The 20,440-nt window shown below is 39.6% G+C and overlaps 1 protein-coding gene across 1 annotated transcript; it reads right to left on the bottom strand.

The window, feature by feature from the left end:
• Positions 1–1,038: 1,038 nt before the first annotated feature.
• Positions 1,039–18,841, bottom strand: LOC125015512 (hyaluronidase-4). The gene is made up of 4 exons (XM_047597454.1): positions 18,715–18,841; positions 8,019–9,008; positions 6,296–6,385; positions 1,039–4,005 (listed from the first exon to the last, which is right to left on the bottom strand). Exons 2-4 carry the CDS (start codon positions 8,973–8,975, stop codon positions 3,505–3,507), a joined length of 1,548 nt encoding a protein of 515 aa, XP_047453410.1. The 5' UTR covers positions 8,976–9,008; positions 18,715–18,841; the 3' UTR covers positions 1,039–3,504.
• Positions 18,842–20,440: the final 1,599 nt, after the last annotated feature.

Raw genomic sequence — 20,440 nt, 5'->3', positions numbered from 1 at the left:
GTACCTGGTGCAGCGTCATAAATAGCAGTTACAATACTTAGGCCTAAAAAGACAACAAAACAAATGAGTCTCTTGTCAGTGAAAGAAAGTAGTCCACTCAGTCAAATTGTTAATTATCAAATTCACAACTTACCTCACACACACGAATCATACTTTCAGCTGAATAAACCAGCAGCTGCTATCAAAAGCAATGGTTGGCTTGTTTTCATATACATGTAATAAAATGTAAACACTGGAATATGCGTAACATAAAGGAAACGATTATTTGTTTTCATATATGTATGTTATAATTTACATGGTATTTTCTGTTGAGTCACAGTCATTTTGCAGAATAGTGTTTGTGGGTTTACTGCGACTGCTAGAGCCGTCATGAGGGAGGAAGCTTCTTAAAAAAAAAGGAATTAAAGAAATATAATAAACTCAAAACCTTGATGTAAGAAGTCCTACAGTTAGACTTTTTACTAAAGTTTTCTCAACTTTTTCTTGTTGTTCTTAGAAATAAGTAATTATTATAAGGCCGTTATGGCCCAGACTGGGTCTTGTTGCTCAGAACAATGTTGCCTCATTTCACAGAATTGTCAGTGTTGTCAGTTGACACCAGCAGCTCATTAGTGACTCAGCCTTTGAACACATTTGTTCCTTTTTCTTCTGAAGCCTTTCTCCCCGTTTTAACCTGAACCTTTAAAGGCATCTGTCAAATGCTTGTGTATGTCACATTAAAAAAGTTTGGCAGAGGATAAAGAACTGTAGTTATTTATAGATTATCTGATCATAACACATTTTGTTAATATAGTATACACCACAATCAGCATTTATTCTCAGGTTTTTTAGGAGTTTTATTTTGATAGACCATAACCTTTCCTGCCACGTCCTTTCCTCTATTGATGTATTTTCTTTTTTACTGGGACAGAAAAAGAGTGACTTCATTTTCATCTTCATTTGCACCATTTCTGTGATATAACTTGATATTACTTTCTAAAGACAGCTAAAAGTCTACAGCCCCTGTGGTGCTTATCAGACAAGATAATCACAGAGGGGAAAAGTTGTACTAAAGAAAATTCTTTATTGGCAGTGCATTTACATTCAGGTAACATTTTCATGTGTTGCATAGTTATTGGTGCATATGTGGTTTACACAATCTTGAAGTAAAAAAAAAAAAAAAAAAAGAATACACAGTGACTACAAGAAACATTTACAGGAAACTAAGAACTGAAATAATGAGACCTTGAATACAAGCAGTCAACATGAGTTTCCTGAAGTGTTGCTTAGCCATACATTGGAGTCCTGGAGAGGGGCTACTGATCCTTCACATCAAAAGGTTATCAGAATGCCTCTTTGTGGGCATATGTCATTTTTGTCCAACCATTTGGAGATCAAATATGCAAATATGCAAATATGGAAGCATCTTGATATCCCAGAGGATGTGCTGAAGGAAATTATGTCCAAGATAACTTATACAAGGGAGAATGTACGCAAAGTTAATGGAAGGACAAGTGAAAATAGATTTGCTTTAGGCCAGCAAAGTTGAGATTAAGACATCTTTGCATTGGTCAAATATATTTCAATTTGAATCATTTGTTCATATCCTGATGTAAATCGCTCCTCAATACTCAAAGACAAAACTAGATGTGATGTCACAATAAGTGCTTTTCAAAACACTTTTTTGTACAGTTTTTATGATGGTTGAGGTTTTGTTCATGAGCACAGCTTAGATAAAACTAGAATGAAGTTTGTCAAAAGCAAAAAAACTTCTTGTGTCAAAGTCAAACATTTTTTAAAAGGTGGATTGAACTACATTCATTTAACACAAAGGTTGTGAACAAACTCAAACAAGTTTAAAAAATGACCTCAGGCTTTGAATGAAAAATTATATCTAAATCCTGGGAGAAAATATCAGGCAGGAAATGAGCAACACATGGAAACGTTGATCAAGACAGAGAACGGCAGACTGGACTCAGGTCTGCTTGGATATGCATTCATAACAAGTTTGAAAAGACTGCCTTGGGTTCTTTCCACATGCTTGTGGAAACGTGTTCAATTATTTGTTCCATTTCCTGAGTTGTGGGAAAATGTGTTTCTCTGGAAGTGAACCACATCAACCTGGTCAAGATGCAGGCCTCAAAAACCATACCGCAACACCATAGAGTCTATGCGAGTCAGACGGATATGTGCTGTCTCCTACATGCTGTTCACTGTTTCATCATACATCCTGTATCTTACATCAGATCCAGAAACATAAGCTGTTTCTCAGCCACATTGAGATGAGCTGAAATGAAAACTATTCCCTTGCTGTTTTCTCCAAACTGAAATACAATATCATAGTCAATGATGGATCACAAATACATAAAGATTCTTTTATACTTTGAGTTTAGGGTTAAAGAAAAAAAAAAAAAAAAACTCCACAAAAACGAACAGATTTGATATATTTTAAAACTGATAGCACCTAAAACACATGCACATGCATGTGCCACATTCAAGCAGGCTCAAGTCTCTGGTTTCCTAATAAACTATACTTCAACATGATAATGTAGGCAATGGTACAAAAGAATATACAGTTAATAATGTCAAGCAAAAAAACAAGCAATCAAGTAACTGTTGAGAAAAATCAACAAGTCTAATTCCATTACAAATGAACGAGGACCATTTTGAAATAAGCCATTTTAAATGATGGATTTAACGACACCCCAAGTCAAGCAACCGAGCTTAATGATCAATCCTTTTTGCATTCGCCTGTGTGGTTGTATTAGCACCCTTTGGCTTTCTTGACAAGTCAAACTAGAGAATTATCCTGTGACAAGTCTGAAATGATTTTAATATTGCCACAATCAGAAAAGCCTTTAAGTAGATAAATAACATGATTACTCTGATCCTGTCATCCACCTTTAAACTGGATGATCATCATGTCAAGCCTTGTATCGCTTCAACCAATATCTACTGTATTTCCATTCCCAGAAGAACTGATGTAGCTGCTGGCCAAAGAGGCCGTGCATATTTGTGCAAAAGTTGAATACTGTTCATCTGGTTGAACTGTGGAGCAGTCAACTAAAGCCCAATCCATCAATATGCCAAGATCTGTGTCATGAAAAGTGCCATCCCACCCCTGTTAATAAAGTGTCAAGGTTTCCTCCCACAGGTGTGTTACTTTACAACACAGCAGCTGTCAGAGAGAGAAAAAATCATGTGGTTTACCCATCACTGTGGTTTACCACTTAGTCTTAAATGAATAGGAATACAAGTATTTCATTCTTAATGAGAGCTGTGGAAGAAGATTGGGGCCAGCCTCAAAAAGGGAAACCTCTAGCATGGTTCTGTCCAAGGATGTCAAAATGTGCCTGCTAATAATTTTAAACAATTCCCTACTGTATGGTGTGTTCATTATATGGGTCACATGATTTCAGAGCTACTTTGCTGATTTTTGACTGCAACATTACGCTTGCCACATGTGGAAAAGTATCACCTGTCCACAGCTGCACTGAAACTGACTACTCCTTCTGTCAGCCTTCATCATACAACCACCTTTACTAATAACAAGTTTAACAGGAGCACCCAGAGCATCAGATGGTGACTAAGGCCGGTTGGTGCAGCAGCACTCTGGCCCCTCTCCCCCACTTCACCCTGCTCATCCTCCCACTCTGTCCGCCTCCTTTCTTGCTCATCATCTTCCTCCTCCCTCCATGGCCCGTCGTCCTCCCTCACTTTGTTGATGCTGTCGCAGCTTTCGCCCTCATGGCCTTCATAGCAGTGGCAGCGAAACCTTTCTTTCAGCAGCTGCTGTTCGTGCTCCGAGTGCCAACCAGTCACGGCAAAGCCCCCATTTCCTGAGGGATGGATGTGGTAGCTATCAGCGCTCAGGTGGAGGTAATGATGGGCAACAGGGTCCCGGCGGACGCAGCGGCCATTGCTCTGACACAGGAAGTCGCTGCAGACTTCAGCAGCGCGTGTCACATTAGTGATGTACTGACCCAGGCGGTGGCTCAAGAAGGACTTCACCATGGTGCAGTTACGCTGTGGGAACGGTACACAACAATCATTATGGGATTCTTTCATGGTTCTTGTGACACATTATACAATATTTCAAGTGATCTCTTACATTGTACCACCGAATACATGATTTTTCTATTTCATTTGACAAAACAATAATGACCTGAGATGATTAGTTATTTATATTTAGTTATATGTGTTGTAAAGAGATGTCAATGGAATCGCAAAATAAGAGCACAAATTTCATGACCTTTGACCAGCTAGATGTGAAAAACAAGGAGCTAAAAAAAAAAAAAAAATTATACTTTTAAACATGGCTGTCCGATTTGGGGCCCACAGGCCACTATATAATTTTTTTCCCCACCGTTAGCGCTCGGAATCTGCATCACCAGGCTCGCTCTCATTAAATACTATTTATTGGTGCACAAATAATACAATTGTGATACATTAATGGTAGGGTGGCGCTGTTGCTCTGTGAGCACCTGCTGGTTAAAATCCTGTGAGTTGAAAAAGACCATCAGCAAGTGAGAGGATGCATAGACTTTTTTTTACTATGGATGGAGCTCCGCACCGACGTACACATAAACAAACATGTGAACACGCACCTACAGCCAGAATGCCAGAATAAAATTGAGGCTATAGCAGTAGTGATGTTCGATACCACCTATTTTCTTACTTACATTGTGCAAATACACCTAATGTGTCCAGTAAATCTAAAGAAAGTAGTGTATTTCAAATCATAGCTTCATAAAGAATAAGACACCAATCAGAGGACACAATCATATAAAATATGTGAAAATGCAGTTTCAAATACACACACAAAGGTAAAATAATAACACAATAAAACAGATTATTGTTTAACTATTAAGATCTACTATAAAATGAAAACTTGCATCTTAATTCTGACATGGACACTCTCCTCATCATAAATGCCTCGTATTCTGTGTTGTGGTTTAACCTGAGGTGTTTCACAAGGTTTGTTGTGTTGCAACAAGTCAACTTTCGTTACATTCCACTGTGTTCCTATATTACCTCGAATGACCGAAGTACAGAGATGTATAGTAACAAAATAGAACTACTTCACTATTGAACTTAAATGCTAAAATGCTGTATCTGTACTCTACTGGAGTATTATTTTTTGTCTTATCTCCAATTTTACTTCCCTATATATTTTTGATGAGTTTAACACTTTCACTCTGATACATTTTTTATGTGCAGCACCGTTATGAAATTGTTACGAATCATTCCACACTCACATTATTATCGCTGCCAGTGCAGTAGATGGTATATCTGTTACCAGGTTTGATGACGCTGGCTCACCATTGAGCAAATCATGTGATCAAGCTGTCTAGGACAGGGGTCTGCTTTTTGCTCTGTTGCATGCCTGTATTGAGAATACTCAAGCTTTGTTGATTTGTTTTGAGATGGAAGAACCAATTGAAGGGACAAACCTAATTTGTTTTTGTTTACAAAGAGTTAAGCTCAGTGTTTTAAGGTACTCTACTTACTTCTTTGGTTTTACTCAAGAAACACTTGTACATAAGTGGCCTTTGACAGCTTTAGTTGATTTTAGAATACAGGTAAACTCCATGTACCAGTCCTTCATCTATTACATTCCTATCCCTGTACAGTCAAAAGAATTGTGAGTGTCCTTTAGATTTAAGATTTGGAATAATATAAACAATGATATTCAAACTGTTGACCGCTTTCTTCAATAACTACATAACACAATACTTGTACTTTTACTTTCAGTAGTAATGCCAGTTCAGCTACTGCAATGCAGTCTGGGACTTGTAGCACCAATGGTGTGCACGCAAAATATATGGGGGCCAAGATGTGATACAATTGACCTTGAGTTTTTACATGTTTGCCATAGGATGACAGGGTTCGACCCAACTTGACTGTCAAAGAGGAATTATTCCTCGTGGCTGTACAAAACAGATATTGGTAAGTACGTACAAAAATAAATAAATAATGAAACAAATAAAATAGATAGTTTGGTTTGCTGCCACATGCATAATGTTATTTATTGATTTATTAAAGTTTGGCCCTCCACTGGGAACAAACTGTTTTTGAAGGTGTCTAAGTTCTTTCTTAGCACATAGAGGTGGTGCCCTCTAGTGTCTGACTAGTGTACAGGTACATCCTTGGTTTCTCTGGAGTCCAAAACAAATCAAGAAACTTTGGGATTGTGAAAGAATCTAGTCAGTAAGTAAAAGTCTGTCATTAGATGTTCCAGTTCCAACATGACTGCCATGTAAATGTTTTTTGCTTGTCATTAAATAATTAGCTGAGTCAGAGGGCATATACCTACCCTGGAAGAGGTCAGATTCAGGTCTCCCCAGATGACGAATCCTGCAGCTCCTAGAGCAGCACTCTCCCCAATGGTGTGGATCAAGTCTTTCTACAGCAAAACAAAGACACAGCCCTCAAATCACATGGTCCATCCCTAGCAGTACACACTCACAAACATACAGCCACCAGGCAAAACATTATGACCACCTTCCTAATATTGTGTAAGTCTCCCATGTGCCACCAAAACAGTGACTTATCAGAGAATGATCATGGGCCTTCTGAGGGTGTCCTGTGGTGTCTGGCAACAGAATGTTGTAAGTGGGGGTCTTTGCTATGGGTTGAGGGGAGGGCACTCTGTGGTTCATCCCACAGATACTTTATCAGTTTGGGATCTAGTGAATTTGGAGACTAGGTCAACACCTTGTGCTGTTCTTCATTGTTTTAGAGTTGTGTGTGTGTGTGTATGTGTGTGTGTGTGTGTGTGTGTGTGTGTGTGTGTGTGTGTGTGTGTGTGTGACCTTGTTTTTTGTCTTGTTCTTAAACAATCAAATATCTTTACAGTGATTATTTCTATGAATCGTTACTCAATCACCAAGATCATGTCCGGCATCTGAACTTCTGCTACTCTCCACTGGATGGCAGCAGTAAATAAATTCACAAATAAAGTCTGACAATTGTTAGACCCAGTGAGTAGAACTGGTACAGTTCAGAAGAACACATTCATAAATACATTCATTGTGTTCATTTGATACTGATTTATCTTCTGAAGAAGGTAATAGTTGTTTATATTAAAATCTAATATAAATAATTATTATTTTACAGTGATTTAGACTGATTGGATGTTTGGGAATTGTGTATTACAGACACATTTATTTCACACTTTATTGTTGAAACATCAGACAGTCATTCACAAGGTACAATTTTTTTTGAGACAACTGAAATGCTTAGAAGGTGCTTTCTTAGAGCCTGGCATCACGTTAGTTTGTAGATTGTGTGCTAGCTCTGGCAAAGGGCTCTATATAAAATGAATACCATTCTTAAGTATATCTTCATTAGACAGGATGTCTTCTATTTAGCTGGAGCTTTATTCTGAACTGTTGAGGTCAGACAACGTGCCATGCTGGATTGTTGCAACCAGGTCATGGAAATCCACCCACAAGCATCTCCCTGCCCTTCCTCAAAAAGTCCCATGGACTTTTCAGTACTGGCTAGTAGTGCTGAACAAATAAATCTTTTCTAAACTACTTACATAGTCCAATAATGACAAAAGCTAGAGTGATCTCAGCTTGACACTGACACAGCAATGGGCTTTTACATAATATATTAGGAAACTACGTGAGTAAAGGTGCAGCGTGGGCGGTGAGGTGGGTTTTACTGAAACTTGTATTTTTCTTCAGGTTTACTGTTGCTGTGCTGTATGCTCAACTCATCCCAACTCAGTTCCTCAGCATAAAACATAGCATCTATTGCAAACAGATCATATGTTTATTATGTACTCATTAAATCAGTCACCAGAATCAGACAGAAATCTTAGGTCTTTAATCTAACTCCAAAATGCAGCTGGGAAACCTCCTCACTGAAGTGGGTCTGTGGGTCTTAAGATGGTCTGCAACCATTTCTGAATATGTTTAGGAAGGGAACTACTTTTTCTACATCTGCATAGAGGAAACTGGATAATGTAAATGATTTGCATAATACTGAACACACAGACAACTACAACTACTGATAAACTTTGTCTTTACCATGGTGAGGAAGGTCAAGGCCTCATCTCTGTAGCCCAACCTCAAGTACACATATGTGGGAAGATCATACTCCTTTGAGGTCAGAGAGGCAACTCGGAGTGACTCTCGGATCCTGTGCTGGGAGAAGTGCAGGTTGCTGATGCTGTTCATGTGGTTTTTTCTGATTGCCACAGAAGGGAAGAGGGCTGTGCTGCTGTTCCACAGCCACAGCAGCTCGTCGTTCCTCAGCCTCTCCAGAAGGGGGCAGAAGCCTGTGTAGTTAGGCTCATGCAGGTTGTAGTTGTGGCAGTCAGGATAGAGGTAGAAACCCCAGTGGGCATTGGGGCGTAGGCGTGTGCCTAGCTGAATAGTCCTCTGCATGAATGCCTTGGCACTTTTCTCAAACCGCCGCCGTGCTAGCTCCTCCACCTGTGCTGCAGTCACATTGACATAAGCCTTCATGGTCAATTCCTTTGACTTGCGCCGATATATGTCCTTTTTGTGCCAGTTACGGTTCCACTGAGGCCGCCAGAACTCCCAGTCAATGACAGCGAGGCCACGGAAGTCCTCTGCAGGGATAAAGTGGTTGATATCCTGGTAGGCTTTGAGCAGGTGATGATCCAGACTGCAGTTCTGTGGCAGGCCACCGTGCACGGCAATGCCCTGAGGGTTGTAGTAGGGGTAGTAGCCCAGCCGGTTGGCGTAGAAGATAGTAACATTCTGGCCGGTCCAGTCAGCACGTGGGCTCCCATGGATGTGGAAGAGGCGGTCAAGGTTGGTGGTAATCTTGTACTTGATGGTGCACATGTCCAGTGGAGCATTCCAGGCAGCAATGAAGGGCTTCCGGCCAACGAGAGGCAACTTGGCAGGTTTCTGACCGAAGGCGGCATGGAAGAGCAGGAGCAGCCAAGAGCAGGTGAGAGCTACAGGTACAGCGTGGTGGGAGGAAGATGCCCCACCCACTGGGACCACAGGCATTCTGGGGTTCAGGAGGAGCAGCTGTCAATCATCCTGAAAAGAGAGAGAAATAGGGAAAAAGGGAAATGAACAAACTGAATCACAGATTATTACTATTATTTTAAGCATGGGAATTTTCCACAGTGATTCTCATGACCACTGCTATTCCACTGATCTGATCTGCATTATATTGACCTATGCATAGCCTTTTCTTTAAATGTTTGCATGAAAAAATGGTTAAGTTTCAGATAATTTCAATGTGCTTCCAGTGTGGAAAGCAGATACTGGCACGGATTATTTGACTATATTTAAACATGGACTGAGTGGTTGTGAAGCTTAATGTTAGTAGGTTGGCAAGAAGCACTGACCTGTCATTCAGATCAGCCATGGCCTAAATTATACATATTTCTATATAACAGTTAATTGGTTTAAGAAACTATATTTTTCTTATTGTGTATCGTTTTGTCATTTGACTACATCAGTTTAACCGTTTTTTGTTTTTCAGACGTTTTGCAAGCTGAACATGAACCCAACTGATTATAAATGCACATTCCTTACAGTTAAATGCTGATTTTGAAACAGTTTTAGTTTGAACCCCTTGCTGATTAGGATTGTAAGCATCAAACAACCTGCAAAGCTCACTTACTGTGTTTTATTCTGAACACACTAAACTGAACATAGTATAATGTTTAATCAGACATACCAGGATGAATAGATGGTTACAAAATACAAAATAACACCTGTTACGTGTTGTTAATAGACAGGCCTGGAATATACGGATAACATCATAACTGGAATTCCTCCATCATCTGCAACCTCCCAGTATCTACTTGTAGCATCGCTGCTAGATCCATTTGGCCAAACATCTGTCAACACTTGTAAGGTATGTGTATACTGAGACATTTTCAGGGATATCGTATGTATGCCAAGTGGCCCCACCTTGAGTCCCAACCCTGAGGCTGAGAAACTCCAATGTCTCATGCAGCATTTCACAGTTCTGACAGACTGACAGAATGAGTAGCAGAGACGCTGAACCCTAAGCTTTTAATAACAGTGTGAAATATTTCAGCCTGTCTGCAAAACTCTCTTGAACTTCATTTGCCCTTCTGACTGTTTTATATTGTTCAGTGAGTTTATGGAAGTCATAGTTTGATGAGCTCAACCATTGAATTGACCTCAATCTATTACTTCTACCATGGAAATAAATGCTTGTTTTGCTGTTCTTTCTGTCTTTGACGACAATAGAGGATCATGAAAGCTTGTGGCATTTGATTTTATGCGTTTGTCGGTCTGTGAAACCATTTTAGATGTGCTCATTGCTGACATTTTGCACATTCTCTTGCTCTCTAAACTCTTAACTTTTTAACAAATGATACCGCACAAGATTATAGAAGAGCTACATTTGGTTCTTAATTACTTAAAACAATGCTCTTTTAATGTTTATTTCATTATTGTCCACAGAGCCTAACGTGCCAATGTTTCTGGGAAACTAAGGATGCATTTTATGATTTTTTTTTTTTTTTGGTTACTATTTTCAACAACATAACTATTCAGTTTATCGGCAACATTTCAGTACTTTGAATGACTTGGGTTTATATAATTCAAATCGATTTCATCCTGTTGCCAATGCCTGTGAACATATGGTAAATAATTCTTGGCTGATTTTTATGCCACCCAAGGTTAAGAGGTCACACAGAGGAAGTTAGTTGACACCCAGGGATTGGAACGCGGATTTCAGTTGGACGGACATCAGTTTTCCTTTCCACATGTAGTTCTCCTCTAACCAGAGCTGAAGCCTCAGGCCATAATGATAGACTTCCCTGCCAAATGTCTCAGCAAGGTTCTGTGTTTGCCATGTCTCTGTGCCCCATATGCAGTTTTTTGAAACAAACATCCAGTCAAAGAACATTAGATAGCAATCAGATGTCTGCATTCTCTACCTCAGACATTTCAGATGAGCTTGTTTGTGTTGTTCAGTAAGAATACATTATTTCTTCATTAAGTCACCAGTCTTGTCCTATCTGGTTATTGTTTAATGTCTTAAACTTGAGTCATGTTGTAGGCCACATAGGCTAAGTTGTAGGCTATGGAAGTGAAAGCTTTTATACCTGTGTTCTTGTCTGTTGGCGTCATTCTGTAACTACGCCACTCAAATTCTAAGTGGAGACTATCAGCAGTGTCAAGTTTCACTGTTTATTTCAAAAAATGGTGAGTGGAGCTGAACGGCTCTTGTTGGAGTTCAACTTAATAAACTTTTCAATACATCACTGCAGCACAGACCATAGAGAAGGCATCTAAGTTCATACAAATTATTTTAACTCGGAATGGTATTAAATTAAATGTTTTGTGGTAACAAGGCTTTTTTTCTGTCAGCTAACAGCATTCAGCTCAAGTCCAGCACAGACTAAATTGTTGTTGTGTGTCTAGGTTGAACATTCAGTCTGGTAGAGTATAAACTTTTGTTAAATGGAAGCACTACATCTATAACTACATTTCTGGGATACGCATAAGTATTTTCCTCTCCTTGTGTTCCTGCCAGTTACTTCTTTGGAATTAATTGGACTGCTACACTTAGTGACCACGGATCATTTTTCAAAGCAGATTACAGCATTACAGTAAATGTATGAGGGACTGGCTCTCAGAGCTGAGCTGAAATCATTTCCATCTGACGCTGGGCAGAGAGCAGAGCAGACATGATTTGACCAGAGGAATGTTGTTGTGATTATTCTCTGTGGAGACTTTCTGTTCAAGCTAAAAATCTCAGATGCAGATGAAGCTGACGCTGGCTGGTTCTGTCAGAATCCTACCACACTGAGCCTTGTTAATAGATTACCTGATTATCATTGGTTTGTGCATGTGTGTCTGCAAAGGGTTAAGCTTTATTTCTTGGTGTATTCAAGGATATTCAAAGATGCATTGGACACATTATAAAAAAGTGACTGAATTGTTTCTGCAAGTTATGTTTTCATCTGCGCTTTTGTGAGTCTGCTTGTCAGGGATGTGTGACCTCTATGGGTTAAGTGTGGCACTAGCGTGTTTTCATTTGACAAAATGGATGTAGCATTTTACTTCATGTTCTGTTGAAAATTCAAAAGAACTTGCGTTTAATGCCATGCAGATGGGGTGAAGCCAGACACTAAACCGCCATCTGACTATAGTCCACCTGAGAGGCTGAACTGAACCGAGCACTCAGCAGTTCTCATCACAGTTAAAGATGGAAGGAGCAGCCTCAGCCTCAGATAGAGCGCACTGGAGATCATGTTTAAAGTTTGGCTTTTTGTCAAAATGAGTTATTTATCCAGAGTAGCTTGGAGCCGTGGGGCGGTCTGGCGTCGATTAAGATAAGAGTTTGTTGATGTCTGTGGTTCTTGTGGAGTGCCTCCACTCATTCAACAAATACATGAAAGAGCGAGACCGTCTAATTTTCAGTGTCTCTGTTGGAAAATTGGGGTGGATTTGAGGCACACTTGCCAGTGTCTGGTGTTTTCCAAAGCTCTCCTGACTCTCAGCATTGTTACTGAGGATTCCTGAAGGCTGCGGCAAAATCGGGAATGCATGCATTTCTCTGTAATGCTGCACAGCTGATAACAGATCCTTGTCTGCGTATTCATGCAAAGAGTGGATGAAAGCTACATTTTTATCTTTTGTGTAAGGCTCAGGGAGTTGCCGTACAAACCCCAACATATCTCAGGAACCTCAGAGGAGAGCTTTTCACACTAGTTACTTGTGGAACATGGGGGAATTTTATGCCCAAAGAAAATGTTTTGATCTCAGGAGTAAGTGCAACTGACAGTTTGATGGAGGTAATTCTGAAAAGGATGGAAAGACGAGAACGTTGTGAGCACTTTCAGAGATGCCAGGAGAGGGAGGCACATGTCCTGGGTTTGATGTGTGGGAAAGGAGCCGAACCCCTGATGGAGGGCCAAGGGGCGGGAGCCAAAATAACAGTTTCCCTCATTTAGTCCATCTGTCACATAAATACTGTATGTCCCAACACCAACTGGACCACCATCACCAAGTCACATTACTATTCACTAAGTAATATTTAGAAAGCATCTGATAATTTTTGCTTTATCTTCCCTCAGCTGTTTTTGACTCTATTTCCAGTGAACAATCATAAGGAAATGGTTGCATGAAAGAGAGCATAAAAGAACAGAGGCATGACTATAGAAGAAAACTTTTCTACTTTTTTCTTTACTACTTCACATATAAACAAGAAATGAATCACAACGTAATCTATATATGTATCTATCTATATATATAAGAATATATTCAGACAACTTGTTTCTTGTTCATTATTGATGTTATATTTTTGGGCATTAAAAATGCTTAAAGCATTCATTTTATGAAAAATATTTTTGGTATGAGAAACATTGTTGAGCACGTTCAGATGTTCCCCTAAAAATAGTAGTTTTTATTACAGCCACAAAACTTTGATTATGACAAACATCATGTTGATGATTTAGTGCTTCTTTAAGCCTTACTAATAGTTGACCTCAAACCAAATGAGGCTGAAACCAGAAGTAAGCTAAATTAAGGTCTAAATAGTGAGGAGCAGGATTGAGCTCACCAAGTGGAATTTTTTCTTGTGTAGTGGAAATTTCTTGTCATTATCTGCCATCACTTATTCGTGATAAGATGACAGATGAAGCAGTCTGAGCAAGTAAGTGTCCTAAGCTACCCAGTCCAATACTGGAAAGTATGTACACTGATCAGCCACAACATTATGACCACTGACAGGAGAATTAAATAACACCGATCATCTTCTGCTGGGAAACGTTTGGACCTGCCATTCATGTGGATGTTACTTAGACATGTAGCACCTGCCTTGACCAATACCAGACACCTCCACCCCATAGCAGCCATCCCCAGCAGGATGCAGCCTGACACAGACACAGGGAATTTTCAAATACATTTTTTGCTGTTGTTTGAGATGAACATACATCTGTCATAGATACATACATCTGAATAAAAGGTACATGTAGAATCTGATTGTGATACAAATACAAGATATAACTGATGATGTGTCCCACTGAACTGGAGCTGAATTGTACTATTACACTGGATCCACCACTTAAGATTGGATTTGATAAGTTTTTGTATATTTTTTTATGGAAAACTCATAAATGTTATCGCTTTTTCAAGTTTATTTTGAATCAAGGCTGCTTATTAACAGAACTTTATCCAAACTTTTGTGGAATGACTTTTAAAAATGTGAACCCCTACGGTCAGTGTGCTTGGTAGTTCTCCAGCCACGGCACTGGTGTCCTCAAAGACATCATATTGAATGGATAGAAACAACAACCTTTCTTGAACAATATTATTCCTGTCCAGTAATTAAAATAACCTTCATCTTCATCAGATTTAATTTACAGGGCAATACTACAATAAAACATATACACAATAAACATTAACTTGTGAAAGCAGCTAGAATGTGTTGCAGTTGTATTTTATTGTTAAATTGTTTTAATGGTTTTTAATGGTTTATTATGATGGGGGGAAATTTAGAGTGTCCAATTAACCTAAGGGTTGTGCTTTGGGGTCGTGGGAGGAAACCAGAGTAACTCGCAGGAAAACCCACAGCAGCACGGGGAGAACACATAACTCCATACAGAAACACCAGATGGACATGGAGGTGCTCCTGTGAGGCTGCAGTGATAGTCACTGAGCCAGTGTGCTGCCCTGCTATTGCCATGACATAATGCGTTATGGCAGTGGCAGCTAGATAGTGTATAACCAGTCCTGTGAAGTGCTACCTAGCTGTATATGCTTTAACCTGTTTCCCCTAGGATGCCATCAAAAGTCAAATTGACTAAACAGTCTTGCCATCTAGCTAACATTTGGTGTTATCGAGTAAAACCTGCACTGCATCTGTAATTTCCTCTGCTTCTACAATGTTAGTCAACTGACATGAATTAGGCTAATGAAATGTAAGTGCACAGCAAATCAAATTTTCTCAGTTATTATATCTGTTTGTCCAGTTAGTTCTTACCATTATGTTTGTTCAGGTGTTCATTTTTCTGGTAGTGTCTGTGGATCTTTGTACAGAAATACAACATTAACTACATCAATACACAACTGAAGTACTCTCAATTAAAATAATAAACAATGGTGTTATTCATGCGACAGACTGGCATTTAACCAGCAAGATGAGTAATAGTACAGCCTTTTTAATCTCGTAAGTAATGTCCGCGCTACTTCTGGTGCAGATAAGATGTGCGCTACCCCTCAGGTGGTTTTTGTACTGGCTCTGTTTACCTTCTTCTTTTGCGACCGAAGTAGGTACCAGATCTGCTCAGGCTTACAGATGACGTCACGATGTACAGGATGTTGATGTCGCATTTTATAATTGGTTGGACAACAGGAAGAAGCAGAAGCGGTATAGACGTTAGCAGTTTTAGCAGTTGTTATTGAAGAAGAGCAACTCGGTTTTGTTGTGTCCTTTTATTTTTTGATAAATTGATAAAAGCTGTATATTTATTTAGTATTGTTCAGGGTAAAACTTATTAAATCTTTTTGTGCCTTCTATACAAATGAATGGATTGAACTCAAATAATTTTGTCATTTTATTACTTTATGTTATGAAGTATAACATATATATGGGCTTTAGGCGCATGGTGAACGCGATGGATCCCTGGTATCCTCTTCCTGTTGTCTGCTTGAATCTCCTCGCACTGAATGCATAAACATGAAGAGGAGGACTTCGGCGTATTTGTAGAGAGTATCTGGACGGGTAACTTGCTAGAAATGCTCTACAGCGACACTAGTGGCTGGATGACCTAATCGCTGTTCTTGCAAAGCGAACAGGGGGGGGAAAGGGCAGCAAGCGGAGTGCCAGGCAGAGCACGGGGGATTTGAATGGGACTTAATGTATCGATACTCACGGCTGAATAATTGATACTTTCTGGGAAAACAAAATATCGATATATATCAAGGGATCGATAAAATTGCCCAGCCCTACTGAACATATAGTTGATGTCATCTGGAAGCACCGCATGTCTGGTACCTACACCAGCTTTCTTGGATGTTTTTGTTCCAGTGCAGCGGTTGTAGAGCATGTGCACACGTGTTGTCTAATTAAACTCCATTTACATGCTTGTGAAGATCAATTCCCAATTGCATTATCTGTCTTAGTTGGATCAGGAGAGCTCAAATATTAGTGGAGTGTAGGAGAACATTTTATTTCTCCCCTGACCCACCAGGAGGGATCACTTCGCTAGACAGTCCATAATGGACAGGACTGTTTCCTTTGCAGATTTCTGTGACCATAAAACAAAGCCATAAAACAAGCTTTTTAGCACATTCCTGTGCAAACGAACAAGGATTTAAACTTGTAATCTAATTTGCTAATCCCGCAACAGGCACCACAGATAAGAAAGACCAGACTTCTCGGCACCTGGACCACCTGTGACAGATAGTGGTCATAAATAAATTAAGAACTGCAAGATCTCTCTCTGACTAGAACTACACACTATGAAATATACACTTATAGCATTTTAAGCCTAGATTACCTTTCCTTCTTCTTGATATTAATTAGCATTGCTTACTATTATTATTTAATTGTATGAATTAAGACATTAAGGAAAGTCGTAGAAATTAATGAATGTTTCTGATAATGTGTTTTCATGTCAACATGATGTTTCATTGAAAGTGTTTGATTTCATGTCTCTCTTATCCAACTTCTGAGTTTAACGTTGTGAGAATTACGTAAGTTAATACTCTCTTATGAAAGCTCTGATATGTAAATCATCGTAAGGTGTGAAAAAACAATTTTGCAACAACAGCACTATTGATTTATAATATAAATCAATAGCTTAGATCAGGGGTGTCTGCACTGCTATTTTCATACTGTTAAAACACAATATCTAAGATCTGGAACTGACTTCTGCCTAAACTGCAACATAGAGACCGTTCTACTGAAAATTCTCTAAATCTGACTTTAGCTCCCCACCTCCATCATCTTTTCAAAGACTCCGTTCCATGACTCTGCAACAGGACTTCCCGTGAGTCACACATGAAGCTAGTTGAACCATGTTAACCAGAGCAAAGAGTGAAGCATTTTAACAAATGTTCCTGGTAAGTGGATGTGGTCATGATTCATGTTCCTAACGTGAAAGCCTGAAAACAGAAGTTGGAGCACAGGAACGTGCGAAGGCTGAAATCTTTCCACTGAGCTGAGCCAGAGCTAATCACAGAGCCTGGTAGGCACAGAGGCTCCAGAAATCACTCTGTCAGGACGAAGACAATTGGTGAGTTTGGGTTTGGGATGGATCTGTCAGATGGATAAAACAGCATGAGCATGAGTGAGAACTAAAACTTTTTGATGAATAGTTAACCTTCCCATTTTTGTTGTACTTCATATCAACCTCTCTTATTTTAAAGTTGTGCTCATTCTTTGCAACTTTCTGATGGCTTCTGTGGCCACAAGGGGGTGACAAAATTCCAACCCACTATCAATTGTGAAGTTACTTTGATTAATACAAACAATGAATGTTATCCAAACATTGACTTATAAAAGGAAGTATTATAGACATGCACAGTTTTTGTGGCTCAGTGTAATTTAACACTAATAGTATTTACATTGACACCTATTACAGTGAGATGCACCAATCCTGATATTACACAAGGATATTTATCATAAGATGTACCACAAGAGGACCCAAAAACACAACACAATGGGCACGGTGACAAAGAAAAACCTGTGCTTTATGTACAAAAGGTGGGTTCAAGGTTACAAAAAGAAGGCAGGAAAACAAAGCATGGAGAATCCTGAGGCAGGAACCAATGTACAAGCAACATTTATGCTAGTGTTTGAGGAAGGGTTGGCAGAGTAGAAACAGGTAAACAGCAGGGGAGAGTGTCTGGCATGCAGAGGCTTGTAGAACACAAAACCTAGACTGAACTAAAGACTGATTCAGCAAAACTAACACCGCGAGACAGTACACTGTAAATCGTTTAAAAATACATGTGCAGTATCTTTTGATTGTGTTGTTATTCTTGGTGTGCAGAATTGCTCAAAGAGAGCTCATCCTCCAGATCCACTCTTCTCCAATCTTTCCTCATCTCATTTCACTGCAGACCTTAATGCACAACCCTGAAATCCCATTAGCTAATCAAGACACCCAGCTCAAAGCTTTTGATCTTTAACCCCAGACAATTTTAACCCTCTGTGTCTCTGCGTAGGGCTGGCTGAAAAACAACATGGTCCCATAAACAGAAAAGATCTTTTTATGTGAGGCTTTGATGAACTTTAATCCGGCTTCCCTTAATGATATTCCTCAAAAACTGTGTTCTCCTGCGTCGCCCACTTTGCTGACTATTTACAATAAGGCCTCATGAGTTAGAGCATCTGCTAAATGACTGAAGCATCACATTAATGGGACCTTCATTGTGTCTATTACAGTGGATGCTAAGCTTTGTGTCTGCTGGAATAAAATGTCACATAAAAATGTACTGCCGGGTGTCTGATTTCTAAATGAGAAAACTTTTCTCTACTGCGAGGATTTTCTTAAGTGTGAGCCAACATTCCTGGAATGACATGGCACCCACTCCTTCTCCCCCTTCCAGCATCACCCAAAACATGCACTCAAGCCATGCTTTAACAACCGGGGTTGCCGCCTCCCTTGGGATTTTAAAAACACACATTATGTTCCTCTTTGTGCGGCAAAACAAACTCGCAGGATCTTTCAGCTTGATAAAAAATAAAAGCTTTAAGTATTTAGCTGGGGAAAAAAATTGTCTCCACGGTTTAAGAGCTCACCTGTAGATGCTGCTGTCTCTTCTTCTTCAGGGGTCACAGCAGGGGTCATGGTGGCCCTCCACGCCTCTACGTTCAGTGGGCCAGTTTTCATTCCCCTCTGTCAGTGTAAAACACAAGCCAGCCATCCACACTTATATACAGCCCAGAGAGGAGAAGAGAGGGAGGAGAAAGCGTCACCACCACAACACAGCGATTAGAGAGCTGAGAGGGAGGGAGGGAGGAGGGAGGGAGGGGGAGGCGAGAGGCATAGAAACACAGCAGAGAAACAGAGAGAGGCTTTAAATCCCTCTGAGTTTTCTGAGATTGTCTGAGGTCTGATCCTCTCTAGAAGCCTCCACTCGTCCACTGGAACCGGTCTGAAACACTGATGTAAACACACAGTCATCAGCAACTGTCCCTGCACATATTGTTTTCAGTGCGTGTGTTTTCAGCTTGAATAATTGGTCAAATACACGCACTGATGCAGTGATTTTACAAGTCTCAATATCTACAATTAAGTCATTATCACGAATACAGCCCAGCCTATTAAAATTTGAACAACTGGACACAAAGTGTGTCTGCAATCTGTGGCTCAAGACAAATGTACTATTATTATTTTTCATATGTAGAAATGTAGCAAGTTTAGCACTTCTTAATGAATTTACTCCATTAACACTTTATTTAGATACAGATGTGTGGGGAAAAAAAGTGCAGCACATCCAGGCACGTGATATATTTTGTAGATCTCTGAGATGGAAAAGACATGAATGAAACCTGCTGTATATTTATTTTATGAAATTCATCTTCCCATTTTTGTGTGTGTGTGTGTGTGTATGTCAGTGTAATTATCGTATAGGTTTAATGAATCAGTTGCCACTATCAGTCACTAAGTAATAACATGATTTTTAAGAAGCTGATGCTCATTAAAGGGAAACAAAAAGGCAAAAGAGTATGTTAGAGGATTAGCTCAGTTAAGCAGCTGAGTAAAATGGCTGTTCCACGTAATTCATTTGTGTTTATTTTCAATCAGACTGAAAACAAACATTTCAAATGGTACGTGTCAAACTTTTCGCTAAAATGTATTTTTTGTTAATCAATGAAGAGAGGTGGTGAGTGTAAGTCCCAAATGACTCATTACCAGGAAATGTTATCTTCCAAAGCAGTTAGATAATTGCAAGACAGTCTTTCTTGTGGCATATCTAGAGAGCTGTAGACCAATCAGCTTCCTGTTGGGCACTACTGACACCAAAGGGCGTGTTTTATATCTCTTGCCAACCGCAGTTGGTTAGCCAACTGTCCAAGCTCCTCAGACCATAGAGTAAATGGTAAATGGTCTCGCTTTTATACAGCAAGCACACACACATTAACACACCAGTGCCAGTTGTACTGGGAGCAACTGGGGGTTCAGTGTCTTGCTCAAGGACACTTCAGCATAAGGAATATGGCATCATTCCAGGGAACAAACCACTAACCCTTCAGTTTGTGGACAACCCGCTCTACCTACTGAACCACAGCCCCCCAGAGGAGATATATGAATCATCCAAACAGTTGTCAAGGGTTTCTTTTCCAAACTGTCTCTGAGGTAGAATCAGGTGTGTCAGGTTGGGATAAATATTACTAATCATTTAAGTGATTAATAATAATAAATACTTGGAAACTGTAGTAATTATGCTATGCCTCACACAGCATCATCGACATGTAATCAACTAATAAGTTCATTGCACTTTATGGTAGGTGATTATTATAT

The sequence above is a fragment of the Mugil cephalus genome, chromosome 10 (assembly GCF_022458985.1).
Source record: "Mugil cephalus isolate CIBA_MC_2020 chromosome 10, CIBA_Mcephalus_1.1, whole genome shotgun sequence".
NCBI classification, from domain to species: Eukaryota; Metazoa; Chordata; class Actinopteri; order Mugiliformes; family Mugilidae; genus Mugil; species Mugil cephalus.
The sequence above is the reverse complement of the archived record's forward strand: the minus strand, read 5'-3'. Positions and strand labels throughout refer to the sequence as shown.